Genomic DNA, 14,170 nt, shown 5'->3' with positions numbered 1-14,170 from the left:
CATCCAAAATAAAATTTAAAAAGAGGTAAAAGAAAGACATTGAAATAAAATTGAAAGGAGTATGTTTGTGAGTGGGAGCTGATGGGATCACAGTAGCATAGTTAGGTTGCACATGCCATTTATACTCTGTGCATTTGTACAGATGTATTTTGGCCCCAAACCAGTGAATAATTTAAATGGGCTTAAAGTTTGCACATGAGTGGATGTGCCTTCCCTGGATGTCTGTGGAAGTACTCTTGAGTTAAAGTTAACAACCTAAGGCCATGTCTACTGCCATCTATGCTACCATTTTCATCAGCATAACTTACGTTGCTTAGTATTTCTTTTCTCCTTCTTTGTTCAGAGTAGGGATGTGAAAGGTTATCCAGTTAATCAGTATGTATCACCCTAAATGGGTAATGCTCCCCACCTGCCATAGGCAGAGGGCTACTCCAGCCCCTCGGGGCTTGCTGCGGACTCGTTGCTCTCATGGGGGCTGGGAGCCAGGAGGTGGTGGCAACTCCTGGGAACTGCTTTAGCTGGGTTGGAGCAGTCCCCAGCCCAGGATCCCGCTTTAGTCAGTTAACTGATTAAACACTAGGTGAACCTCCCATTTAACCACTTAGCTAATTAACCAGGATTTTACATCCCTAGTTCAGAGTGTGTGACCCTTACTTACTGTGTGCCATTCAAACCTTGTACTGAGTCAGGTTTTTTTTTTTTTTTTTTTGGTCTTTAATGGGTACCCTGGAAAAGCCCATAACTGTAGTCCTGAGCACTTGACAAATTCATTAGCTATTGTGCTTTTAATGCTGTCATGAAGTTAAGTAGTATTACTCCAGCTGTACAGATGAAGAACTGAGTCAGAGGCCATGCAACACATCTGACACAGAGATATGGAAAAGGCATGAATAGAACTGAACTTGGGTGGGACCCAATGTAGTATTTTTGGAAGTCCATTCTTTTTAGCAGATTTTGGTGTCATTCTTGAGGCATTCTGTAGAGAATAAGGTATGGATTTTGACGCCGCTACTCCAGTGCAGTATAGACCTATATCATTTTCTAAAGTGTATTGAAAGATGCAGGATCTTGTTGGGGAGACAAACAGTGTGCTGTCATGCATGCAAAACAAGGCAGCAGAATTGAGGTTGTATAGGCAACCTTGATGTAACATCCTGACTCTTGATTATTTTACTTTACAAAGTTAATGTAGGTTTTTTAAAACTGTGTGTGTGTGTGTGTGTGTGTGTGTGTGTGTGTAAAATTTCCTTTGGGATGACAGTGACCTCATTACGTCACAGTGTTCACAGGCTTGCGGGGGGTAGGCATGGGTGGGTAAAAGTCCCACCCCTTCTATCCCAGACCAGGGGGGGGGCACAGAAAGGGCTCAGGCTGGTGTGCACAGGGGAGATGGGGGGGAGGAAGGGAGGAATAAAGGGCAGGGCTTAGGCTGGCGCGATCGCAGCCTGGCCTTCCCTGGTAGCTAGGGGGAGACCTGGGATTGCCTAGCCCCTGAGAGAGGGATTGGCGAGCATAGCGAGCAAGGAGCACAGCCCCCTACTAATGCTTTAAAAAATGGTGAAGAAACAAAAATTCAACCTTGTAATTTGCTTGCTAGAGATAAGAACAGCACTCAGTGCAATATGAATAAATGTGTGGTCCAGTGGTCAGGGCATTAGCTTAAGACTTGAGAGACCTGGCTTAAGTTCTGTCCCCTGCAACAGACTTGCTGTGTAATTCTGGACAAGTCTGTCTCTGATTCAGTTCTTCCCTATCTGTGAAATAGGGGTAATAGTACTTCCCTACCTTACTGGGATGTTGAGGATAAATATATTAAAGATTGTGAGTTAAGATTCTCTACAGTGATGTGGAGTTCATGTGGATAACAAGTCAGCTGCGTATGTGCTATTCCACAGCCTTGTGTGACAGTGTGGTCACAGAAAACCCCTTGGGGCTGCTCTCCAGAGTGCTGATAAAGCTACGGACACATGCCTCCTTGCTCTCTGGAGCTTCTCACCACCCTGTCCTGCAGAGTTAGATCTCCTGGTCTTTCCCAGCCAAGGTACAGAGCTCTGAGGAGAATGTAGTTTCAGGCACAGCATCCAGGAAACCAACCCCCAAATGCAATCAGAACCCCAAATAAATCATTCAGGTAAGCCCCCTTTAACAGTGAAAGGAGGTTGCACACACTGATGGCTCCCCCAGGTAACAATTGTTTCCACTGGGCTTAATAGTAAATAAAAGTTTCAGAGGAGTAGCTCTGTTAGTCTGTAACTGAATACACTTAAACAACAAATAGCCTTTCAGCACCTTAGAGTCTAAAAAAAACTGTAGCTGAAACAAAAGACAGAACTATGTAGCACTTTAAAGACTAACAAGATGGTTTATTAGGTGATGAGCTTTCGTGGGCCAGACCCACTTCCTCAAATCAATATTGAGTCCAGGGGACAAATAAATAGCAGAGAAAGAGAGGGGGTGGAGAGGGAAAGAGAAGGAAAATATATATATTGTAAATTAGGGTGTCCATGCTAAATGAGGCTGATAGAGTGGGTTGTAAGTACTCTTAAATACCCAGGGCTTGGCTATTTGTCATAAGGGTTTGGAATGTAGAGGGCCATCCATTTAAGGTCTTTGTTTAAATCTCTATTGCAGGTGTCAAACAATGAAATCAAATTCTGCAGCTTCTCTCTCCAGCTGGTTTTTGAAATTGCCTTATAATCAGGGCTCGACAAATAATGCAATCTACTTGCCTGTGGTGAGTAGATTGCCCAAACCTGGCTCTTCCGGGTTGCAATCTGTGGTTCAGCGAGCCCTGCTTATAATAATATTATAATCTTTAGGTCCATTAGTAAGATTTAAAAGACAAAGACTGTTTACAGGTCATCAAGTTGATCACCCAGACATTGGAAACACCTTTGATAGCTTTTATTTACACATTTAAAACCATAAACAGTGCTCTACCTTATATTTCTAACTTCACATACAAGAGTGATACATACACCAAAATAAGAGATACCGATTCAGCAGTGAGACATTAAAATTGATAGATTACATGAGATATTTTGTCCAGAGCATATTTCTATCCATAAGACAATTTCATAAAGCATAGGGGGTTGTCTGTCACACCTTGTATCGTATGGGAGATAGAGGGATACCCTATGAATTTTCCTAATCTACAGGTGCCTGCTTGTAACCAAATATTGATCCTCTGTTAACGGATCACATTACATTCAGAGTGCATGCAAAATCTCTCTCCCCGCACTCGCATAACCTAGTTTGCACAGACCATGAAAAGGCATGTATGTGATCTAGACTACCTCCTTGCCTAACTTCAGACTGGTGAAGTGCTATGGGAAAGGGGGGGGCAGATTTCCTTTTACTCTTTAAAGAAAAAGTTGCAGCATATAAGATTCATGTTTTCCTCCATGCTTTTTATTCTCAAATACGGATGAAGTATTTGCTCAGAATTTCAAAAAAGGTCCCCACCTGAGCTCAGGACAAGATAAAATATTAAAAGCAATTGAAGTTTACCCCTAGGAAGAGAGTTGTCATGCCACCTTTAACGGTAGATGATGTTCTTCTGCCTGTGAAGTAAATGTTTTTACTCTGCTCATAGAACTGGTGAACTGATTTACTAATATTTCCCAAAAAATCACATACAGTTAATCAAACTTCCAAAAAGTGTCACTGAATTGAAAAAGCCTGTTTCAAAACATATCATTCAATCAAAAGATTTTCTTTCCAGGTATTTTTAAAGGCTAGTTTAAAAAATTAGGGGAAATGGTGGTTACACTGAGCTTACAATGTGTATCCCTGTGGTTAGAACATTTACTTAGGAGAGCAGAGATGTGGGTTAAAATCTCTACTCTAGTTGAGAGACCCAGGCATAGAGAATATTTGGGGGGAGAAGCATGTTTTTCCATCTCTTCTGGTTTTGAAGCTTTTCATTTGCTTTTATAAATAGTCATTGGAGCAATGATTTGAACTTGGGTTTCTCACTGCCCACATGCGTAGTCACTCCAGTGACTATTTACATATAGAGTGCAATAGCTTCAAGAAGAGAGATGAAGAGACAGATAATGTACATAAAATGGCATTTGATAAATATTCTGATGAACTACTTGCATGCCTTATGAAGGTTTTTAAAGAAGTAAACTTTATTCTTATGTGTATTTCTAGGAACTGACAATGTAAAACTCTTAGCTGAGCTGCTCAAAATCTATTTTTCCCATCCTGGTGAGCACAAGAGAGAACTTTGCACTCTTATTTTTTTCTTTCATTAGTGGGAAATGACCACACCTAACAAGACACCACCAGGTGCTGATCCCAAGCAGTTGGAAAGGACTGGTACTGTTCGGGAAATAGGCTCTCAAGCAGTTTGGTCTCTTTCATCCTGTAAACCAGGTAAATTATAAAAACAAAACACAAACTAATAACTGTAAAATTCAGGGAGGTTTATTTTTCTTAAAGGAAAATGTTTTTGACTTTACTTAGTAAAGTTGTATGAGCTCTGCTTACATTGCACATAAATAAGCTAATATTAATTTATAAACTAGAGAAACCACAAATTATCACTATTTCCTCTGTTAATTATTTTTAAGTAAAGAAAGAATATATGCGACAAAAAAGAATTATGCATAGCTTATATTACGGTCCACTAGAAATAAGATTGGCGTAGTCTACAATAGAAATAGTTTTCTAGTATAGTTACTCCTAAAAAATCCTCCTAGTGTGGATATAATTATTCTGGCAGGAAAGTGCTTTTCCGTGTATAGTTTCTATCTGTTAAGAGAATGAAATGATCTTATACCATCAAAAGTAGTATTTTGCCCATGTTATGTCAACATTGGGGCTTTTGCCAACAGTCTGATGCATTTTTCATGGCCATAAATTTGGTAGAGTCCTACCTATGAGAGGAAATTGAAAGAACTGGTTTTATTTAATCTGGAAAACAGAAGACTGAGAGGGGACATATTTTTTCAAGTACCTAAAAGGTTGCTACAAGTAGGAAGGATACAAATTATTCTCCTTAACCACTTATGCTAGGACAGTGGTTCCTAAACTTTTTGGCATCACGCCCCCTTTTTGATTTTTAAGAAACCCTCCCCCTCTCATAGCAGCAAAACTTGTTGAGCCAAAAAAAAAAGGAACTGACCAGGGCCGAAAAACAAAAATAGCAGGGTTCTGGACTTGATGACCTCTCAAGGTTTCTATGGTGGAGCCACTACTGCAAACTGCTAATTGCGAACTGCAATCTGGCCCCACTGCCTAGAATCCCCCTGCCACTGATGTGCCTCTGCATCAGGCAACAGCGTGGAGTGCCAGGTGGGAGCTGGTGCACAAGAAGAGCCAGTTTAAAAACCAGCTCCCCATGTGGACTAGCTTCCTGTTGCCCCACACTGATGCCTCTGTTACTGAGACAGCAGCATGGAGTGGCAGCAGCTGGAAGGTCTGAGCTCCCAGACCCAGCCGTGAGCAGGAAGTGAGCCAGGTTGCCTGCTCGCCTAACTCATAGTACACTTGAAATGCAGAGCCACAGTGGGGGAAGTCCTAGACCCAGTACAAGCCAGGACTAAGGTGGGCTGCTGGCCAGCCTGCTAAAAATGTATGGGAGAGGGGAGAATTGCATGCAGTCTATAGCATTAATCAATAAGCTTTTGCTTATCAGTTAATCGGTTAATTGACTACACTATTACATCTCTAGGTAAGGGACAAATAAAGCACTGCTCAGATGCAAAATTGGATGCAGATACCTGCAGATATAAAGTGGATAGCCACACATTTTCTGGGTTCTAGATACAAAATTGGTATTGGCATCTGTATCCGCAAAAATGAGCATGGATTGGTAGGGCTCTACAAATGGTCATGATTGTTATAAAACAAAACTTGTAAGATTTAGACTTCATTTAAGAGAGAACATCAATGAATAAAATTATTGCCAGATAAATGTGTACTTGAGAGGTCTTCCAGGTGTATACTTCTGTCATTCAGTAAACAGCTCATTCAAAAGAGTAAAGTTTCTATCTTTTAAAAAAATATTATATGGTTTAGAATTAAAATGGTTTGTTCTGCATTTTATTATAATGACAGTGTTATTTAAAATAATGATTAGAATTAGGGATGTAAAATCCTGTTAAATGGTTACCTGTTTAAATGCTTAAAAGTGAGCAGGCGGGCTGGAATGCCCGTTGCTGTGGCACGCTGCTCCAGTCAGGCCAGGTTGCTGCAGCCGGGGGCTGCTGTAGCTGGGTGGGAGCACCTCCATCCCTGGTGTGTGGAGGCTGCTTTGGTTGGAGAAGCCCTCTTTCCCCCCCCCCCCCCCCCCCACTTCCCCCGCAGCAGGAGGAAGGCTGTTCCAGGGTTAACCATAACTGGTAAGCATCACCTGATAAGGGTGATGCTTACTGTTTAACTATGCACATCTCTAGTAAAGATCAACCTTTTGATTATAAAACAGATGAATGAGCTGAAAAATCAAGTACAGGCAGTCCCCGGGTTACATGGATCCGACTTACATCGGATCCCTACTTACAAACGGGGTGAGGCAACCCCGCACTAGCTGCTTCCCCCCAGCAGACCAGGGAGACGCGAAGCTAGCGCCGCCCCAGCAGACCAGGGAGTTGCGGAGCGGCTTTTCTCAGCAGACACCTCAGCTTGAGAATAAAGGACTGAGGGAAGTGAGGTGTGGGAGAATAAAACTGAGCTCTGGAGAAATATTTGGCTAGAGTTTCCCCTATAATATGTACCAGTTCCGACTTACATACAGATTCAACTTAAGAACAAACCTACAGTCCCTATCTTGTACGTAACCCGGGGACTGCCTGTATAGTAATATGGCGAATTATTTCTATGTTTTATGTAGGAATTACATAAAGGAATAATTGTAAAACTATCTGGTGTATTATACATGTATAGGGCTCAGTCCTGTAAGCATTCATGCATGTACTCTTCACTCATTTACATAGCACCAGTAAAGTCAAAGGAAGTACCTATTTCACTGAGTAAGAGCTTGCAGGATCAGATCCATAATAAAAACAATTTTAAGTAATTGTGGCCCACTATCTCAAATACCTACTATTTACAAAACAAAATATGGAGTGCCAGAAGGAGAGTAATATAAAAGGAAAGAGGTTAAAATGGCCAAGGATAACAATAGTTATATTAGTTCTGTAGCACCTTCCTATCTTAATCTAAACCCAAATAGAGCCACCGGAACTGTAGTGGTTCTCCCACATGAGTTTATTCCTTAGACTCTTACTTTTCACAGTGAAGCCTTGGGATGGAGAACATAAATATCCAGGACACTTACTGATTGTTAAAACATATCATGTGTTGTGCTTTTCATACTAGCACACTCTGGGTGCAGTCAGGCCACATACCTTCCACTACCCAAGAAGCATAGGTATCCAGTATTACTGCACTATTCATGTGTTCATGATTTTACAATGCATTTCAGGCTTTTACAAAAAGTTAATTTAAAAAGGCTCTAAAGAAGGCTCCTCAAATACCTGAACTGATTATAATGTTAAAATTAGTTTTCCTCCCCTACAATTATAGTGCTATAGAATATAAGAGCCTATTTGCAAAATACTTGCTGAGCACAGCTGGAGACATACTAGAAGCTTACAAAGGAGAGTTTCAACCACAGAAGTGGGCCAAATGCTTTAAATTAATCTCTGTTGCAGATCTTATTTGCTTTCTCAGAATTCTGACATCTTTCTTTTGAAACGTGAGTGGAAGTGATAACTAACATCAGATTTAAAAAAAAAACTCTCACGGAGTTTTTGTGAAGCTTACGGATGAGAGTTCCAAGTTCTGTTTTGCAAACAGAACTTTACAATATTGGTGGTATTCTTTGCCAGACAGATCTCCTCTTTTTTTTATTTTGTTCTGGATACTGGAAAAATAATCTGTGGATTTGAGACTTAATTTAGGGATATGCCATTTTTTTTCAATTCCAATCAGTTTCAGTATGAGTTAAGGATACTCAGCAGACTTCGGATTGGGCTCATAAGAATAAGCACTCATTTGGCTGATAAAGATATCTGAAAACTTGAATGGCTAGAAATACTTCTCACGTGTGTTTTTAGAGTTGTGGTAGCCATCTTGCTAAAAAATTACTTTTGTGATATCAGCAGCAAGGGAACACAATACAAAAGACTATAAACCTTTTTCTTCCTTTAGGATTTGGAGTGGACCAATTACGAGATGATAATCTAGAAACCTACTGGCAATCTGATGGATCACAGCCTCATCTGGTGAACATTCAGTTTAGGTACTAAATACTTGTGTGGTTTTTTTTTAGGTAATAAGTTGTGATTACAATTCTTGTGTAAGAATATTGAACATTCTGATTAACAAAGGAATGCAAATTGAGCTCTCTTAATAACATGGTTACATTACTTTATTTGCAAAATCTGTTTTTATAAATTATCTTACAGGTTTATGATAGCAAATGACGAATTAAGCAATTGCAAGGTGAGTGCTGTGCTGGTGTGTCTTTACAGTATCGCCAGCCACCAAGATACGGTGCTATGTTTGCATTAGTTTTCTGCTTTTTTGGCTGCAGTTCAAGGTATCGATGATGATACTTAGAACCAAAGTTTAACTGTTGATTAAAGACACCTGCACTCCATTAATGTGGTTAGTTTCTCCCATGACTGAGGACAGTACTTGCCAGTTGGATCCTGTTTCCTGTTGATCCCCTTCACAGAACTGCTTTCCTTATCAGGGCACCATAGCACAGACCTAGCTAATGTTAGTGCATGATGAAAGATATAGTTGCATCATCTTGTGTTTAATTTTTATGTTGTGTTCGGCATTTTTGTTTCACATGTTGACAGTGTGGTTGCTAATGTTTCCGTAGGCCTGTGTAGTTTGCAGTCCACTATAAGTTTGTTTTATATGTATATACTTCATAAAAATTATATGTAAATTCCTAGCTGCTATTGCACTAGAGCCTAAAAATCAGTATAATCATATTTGTATTAGGGATGTAAAATTGCATTTAATTGGTTGACGAGTTAAACATAATGTTTAATTGATTGGAGGGAGGGCACGAGGAGCTGCTCTGGACAGCTAGAGCAGTCCTTGTCTGCAGTGGACCTCCAGGAAACTGGAGCAGTCCTCTGCCCATGGCAGGCAGGGAGCTGCTCCAGCCCCCCACCAGTTAACTAGTTAAACATTTACATCCCTAATTTGCACCAAGTTTTACAAAATTTAAAACTCAGTCTTGACAAAATCTCAAGAAACACTTCATTGGATATTTTTTCCTTAAAATACTTGCTTAGCCGTTGCTGCTTCTTTCTTACAGAAGAAAAACAACAGTGAAGACATTGTGTATTTATGCAGACTACAAATCTGATGAAAGCTATACTCCAAGCAAGATCTCTGTCAGGGTAGGAAATAATTTCCACAACCTTCAGGAGATCCGGGTAAGTCAATGATTCTCGATCTGATAATTATGTTCCATCTTTCTTTGTAAAGAAAACATTGTCACCATTTGTACAGCAGCAATAGAATTTGAGACAATTAGGAACATTAGATTTGAAATGCAAGCTTTTGCATAATTTTTTCATGCCCTTATTTTTAGAATTGTATGTTTCTCCAATAACATTCCCATGCATTATTGTCTTGGGGGAAAGAAGTTGCCGGTTTGCTCTTAAATCCCAAGTCTTTTGCATAGTGGGGCAATGCCTTACCAGTAACTTGGCCATTATTATGTAAGTTGTATCAGAAACTTTGCTTTGCGTTTGCAGGGAAGGGGAGCTTTTTATTTTGGTATTTGCTTAGTCTTGAAGTTTGTAAATACTTCCCTAATTAGAGCCCAGAAACATTCAGTGCCCTTATTTACCTTCTCACAACAAAACTACATAGCTCTAAATATATAGATCTTATAAGGAGTAGGATTTGCAAAAGTACTCTGCATTTAACTGTTCCCATTGAAGTCAAGGGTAGTTTTACCACCAAAAGTGTGCTTGTTCTGTGATGTGGAGACTCTGCTTGTAAATGCTTTTGCAGCTATAGATTGAAACTACCACAAGTGGTTATATCAATTGTGAATCACCTTTCTTAATTTCTGTAAGAAACAAATGGGCAATTAAGATATTCTGGTGCCTAACTAGAAATACATGTTTAAGAATTTAGGAGGAAGAATTTTGGTGGGTGGTACAGGTATGTGTATATTAGGATATAAGCGACTAGTGATGGAACTAGTAGTTGCCCCATCCATTGCTGCCTTTCTTAGAGAGAGGCAGCAAGGGGGGAGCAGGAACTGATGCTGGGGAGAGCCAGCTTAAAAGCCGGTTCCCCTCAGCTCCATCTCCACAGGAGGTAGAGGGAAACCTCTCATGCTGGTTCTGCTGTGACTCCCAGCATTGGCCCTGTGCTCCCTTCAGGGCTTCCTTTTGAAATGTACAAGAGCTGGGACTCTTGTACATTTCAAAGGCTCAGGCACAATAGGGAATGCAGGGTCAGTCCCCCACTGGCCCTGTGCTTCCTGTGAGGCTTCTGCTTTTGAACTGTAGCAAGAGCCCGACAGATCAAAGGCGGAGGCACTCTTATCAAATAGTCGATGGAAATCCCATCAACTACTCGATTAGTTAATTAATCTAAATTTAACATCCCTAGTGTATATTGTTACATAAATATTCTTTGAATATAGATGTTTCTTACTTCTAGGAAGCTAGAGCCACACTGGTGAATTGGGGTCTAATCTAAAACCCATTGAAGCCCATGGCAAAACTCACTGCCTCCAATGAGTTTAGATCAGGCTATATAGGTAAAGCCTAATTCTTATTTACATTATGATCCCTTTGCACTGTCCCGCTGATATAAAACGGTTTTAGTGTAAATGAGATTAGGTGCCATAGTTGCCAACTGCTGACTACACTGTAATCAGTAGTCCTTGCAGAGGGGGAAGTCACAGTATTAATTCTCCCCAAAATTGAAGAACTTCAAAACTACTTCACATAAAAAATGCTTAGGTTATATTTGAATACTATCAAAAGAAGCATATTGAAAAGTAGACTGGTATGCTGGCAAATACTACTTGGATTTTGGGTATTCATCCTGTTTTTGTTTTGTTTTTGTTTTTTTAAATGGAGCTCTTGACTTCTTGTATATGTCTGTTGCACTGGACAGTAATTGCTAGGTGTACATTTAGGGATTAATGCAAATATGTGGAAAATCAGCTTTTCTCTCTTTGTCAAAATTCTTCTCAGAATTCTGAAAACTAGAAATTAATTTTCTAGTCAGTTCCCTGAAAACATGCTGATGCTTAAGGTCTTGAGAAATTCAGAGTCCAAGTTGAATATGGAATGTTTTGTAAAGTTGCTGGCTTCATTAAATTATTATAACATTGTTAACCACAAAATATTTCTTTTTAAACTTTTTGGCATTGTCATAATTTTTTTTTCATTAAGCCAGTTATAAGTTTCTTCAGTAGAACAGTCAACAGCAGGCCTGAATGGTTTCTAAGTGATGGCCTGTGTTTTTGAATATAAACTAGTCTTTTTGGCGAATAGTAAAAGCAAATTCTGAGACAAATTGGTCTTAAATAAGCTGACCCTACTCACCAAAAAGAAAGAAAAGCAGTTGGACTACTCAGGAGTAGGTGTCCTGAATTGTTTTTAACTTTAACCTGCTAGTTAAAATGTTTCATCAACACCTGCTGGTTGATACCGTGGGGGACCTCTGCTGGCATGCATTTTGGTAGATGCTGTGGTAGTGTGGGAAATCTGAAATAATTTTTTTATGTATATTATTTAAAAAAACAGTTTGCAGAACTGAAGGAGGAGAGATAAGTAATTCACTTGTTGCCCTAGAATAGCTTTAACTGTACTTTGTTACAAGGTGCATTTGTCATGCTGGCATCACATTCACATCCGTCCCCTTTAAACCAGGTGGTTGTCTCTGCTTATTAACTGAAATCTTAGGATACCATATTTCCATTCTGAATGTTCAATTCTGACGTTACAAAAAACTTTACTCCTGTTTTTTAAACAACTGAATCTCACATTTTAAAGTTCACTTCCTCTGCCACTGTTGTTGGATTCTTTTTCAATCTTTTTCATGAGTTTGTGCCACAGCAGTTGGAGAGTGCTATAGGGCCTTACCAAATTCACAGTGCATTTTGGTCAGTTTCACAGCCATAGGATTTTAAAAATAGTAAACTTCATTATTTCAGATATTTAAATCTGAAATTTCAAATTGTTGTAATTGTAGGGGGTTCTGACACAGAAAGGAGTTGTGTGGTGGTGGGGGTGGGAGTCCCAGTGTTTATTGTATAGGGGCTGCAACATTGCTACCCTTAATTCTGTGAAGCCATTGGCAGCAGCAGTGCCTTCAGAGTTGGGCAGCTGGAGAATGGTGACTGCTGACCAGGAATCCACCTCTGAAAGCAGAACTACCACAAGCAGCAGTGCAGAAGTAAGGGTGGCATGGCATGGTATGGTATTACCACCCTTACTTCTGCACTGCTACCTGCAGAGATGGGCCCTTACACAGCAGCTGCCATTCTTTGGCCTCCCAGCTCTGTATTGCTGCTTTCAGAAGTAAGGATAGCAATACCATACCATGCCATCCTTACTTCTGCATTGCTGCTGGTCTGGTGTTGCCTTTAGAGCTGGACACACAGTCAACATTACAAGCGCCACACCCCGGTTGCCCAGCCTTGAAAGTAGCACAGAAGTAAGGTTGGCAATCGCATGGCCCTCCTAAAATTACCTTGTGATCCCCCTGCAATTCCCTTTTGAGTCAGGACCCCCAATTTGAGAGAGACTGGCCTCCCCTGTGAAATCTATAATATAGGGTAAAACACACAAAAGGTTAGATTTCACAAGAGGACACCAGATTACATGGCATGTGACATTTTTTACATGGCTGTCAATTTCGTAGGGCCCTGTGGAAGTGGGAACAGACTCATTTATATTGTAATTTTAGTTTAATTTCCAAAGCAGCCACTAGATGTCACTGTTGTCTGTAATTACTATCCTGGATGCTTAACCCCAAATCCACTCCTCCAGTAATTATCTTTTTATAATGGTGCATTTAATATAATGTTCCACATACAACCTAAAAACATGAATGTTTTCCTGCAAAGCAGTAAACTCTACATTTGAGGTTATTTTGTGTATTTATTAATATTTTATAGAATGCTTGAGACTTACTTTTTTACTGTCTTAGACACAAATGCTGTTAATTATACAGTGGATTGTTGTCATCTGCTGTTTCCAAGCTAGTCTGAAGTATTTTTTCTGCCTTTGCCTATGTATATTTTACATACAAAATCTTTACTTTTTACTATTTTTCTCTACAAAATTAATACAGTAAAAAGCTTTTGTCTTCCCTTTTTATATCAAGACGTGTTAGTACTTACTAATATTAAAGTTATGATATGTGAGATCGGTAATTCCTAAGTGTGCAAGGTGTTTGTACATTTCTTTTATTGCAAATCTGGGAAGAACATGTAGCCTTCAGGCTGCTAATTAATGAAGTGCAATAATTTTATGCTATAAAAGATTAATAGCTAATTTGTTGGGCCATGCATGTGAAATATTGGCATCAAACACTACAGTGTTTAATTTGTTTGATATTGAAAGTTTTTAGCAATTACAAGGGATTTGTAATAACTTTTTCTCAAGGTGGCTTTACTTTTTTTAACTCCTCATCAGTGATGAAACTGAGGGGGTGTTTGTTTGTTTGTTACTTTCAGTTTCTCTGACTCAGAGGCAAGTGGTTAAAGTAGTGTGGTTAAAGTAGTGTGAACTATCACAAGATTTTTAAAGAAAAGCCACTTCATTATACAATGATTCCATTGGTTTCAGGACTGATTAACTTTGTGGAAAATCCAACTACATCTTTTTATACTTTTCCATGGATGCTTGCCCAGTTCATGGAGTTTAATGAAAATCCTATGATGCCTTCATGTGTTTTCTTTCTATTGACAACAGAGTTTTCAAAAAGTTTGCCTAGTTTTATCAGTAACTAAGCATTTCCTTAACCGGGGTAGGTATTCTGACACTCTCATGCACCTTTTCAGAGTCATAAAGAGTAAATGCTTTACTCTTCATAAAGTAAATGCTTTACCCCTCTTAAGATGTTTCCTTCTGAGGAATACCACTGTCTTTCAAGCTGAGGATGACCATTTTTTTTTTTTTTTTTTTTTTGGAGTCTGGCAGCATTATTTCCC

The 14,170-nt window shown here is 39.5% G+C and overlaps 1 protein-coding gene across 5 annotated transcripts in view; it reads left to right on the top strand.

Moving 5' to 3' along the window:
- Positions 1 to 14,170, top strand: part of ANAPC10 (anaphase promoting complex subunit 10) — an 81,590-nt gene that overhangs the window by 10,045 nt on the left and 57,375 nt on the right. For all 5 annotated transcript variants that reach the window (XR_016349464.1, XM_075929886.2, XM_006131780.4 and 2 more), the window contains exons 2-4: positions 4,263 to 4,383; positions 8,164 to 8,254; positions 9,293 to 9,413. Coding sequence is in view for 4 of the 5 variants with exons in the window: in XM_075929886.2 (XP_075786001.1) it covers positions 4,269 to 4,383; positions 8,164 to 8,254; positions 9,293 to 9,413 (327 nt within the window). In the remaining variant the exon portion in view is untranslated. The remainder of the gene's footprint in view (positions 1 to 4,262; positions 4,384 to 8,163; positions 8,255 to 9,292; positions 9,414 to 14,170) is intronic.

Source organism: Pelodiscus sinensis, chromosome 4, assembly GCF_052426305.1.
Source record: "Pelodiscus sinensis isolate ZL-2025 chromosome 4, ASM5242630v1, whole genome shotgun sequence".
NCBI classification, from domain to species: domain Eukaryota; kingdom Metazoa; phylum Chordata; order Testudines; family Trionychidae; genus Pelodiscus; species Pelodiscus sinensis.
This window is presented reverse-complemented; position numbering and strand designations above follow the sequence as displayed.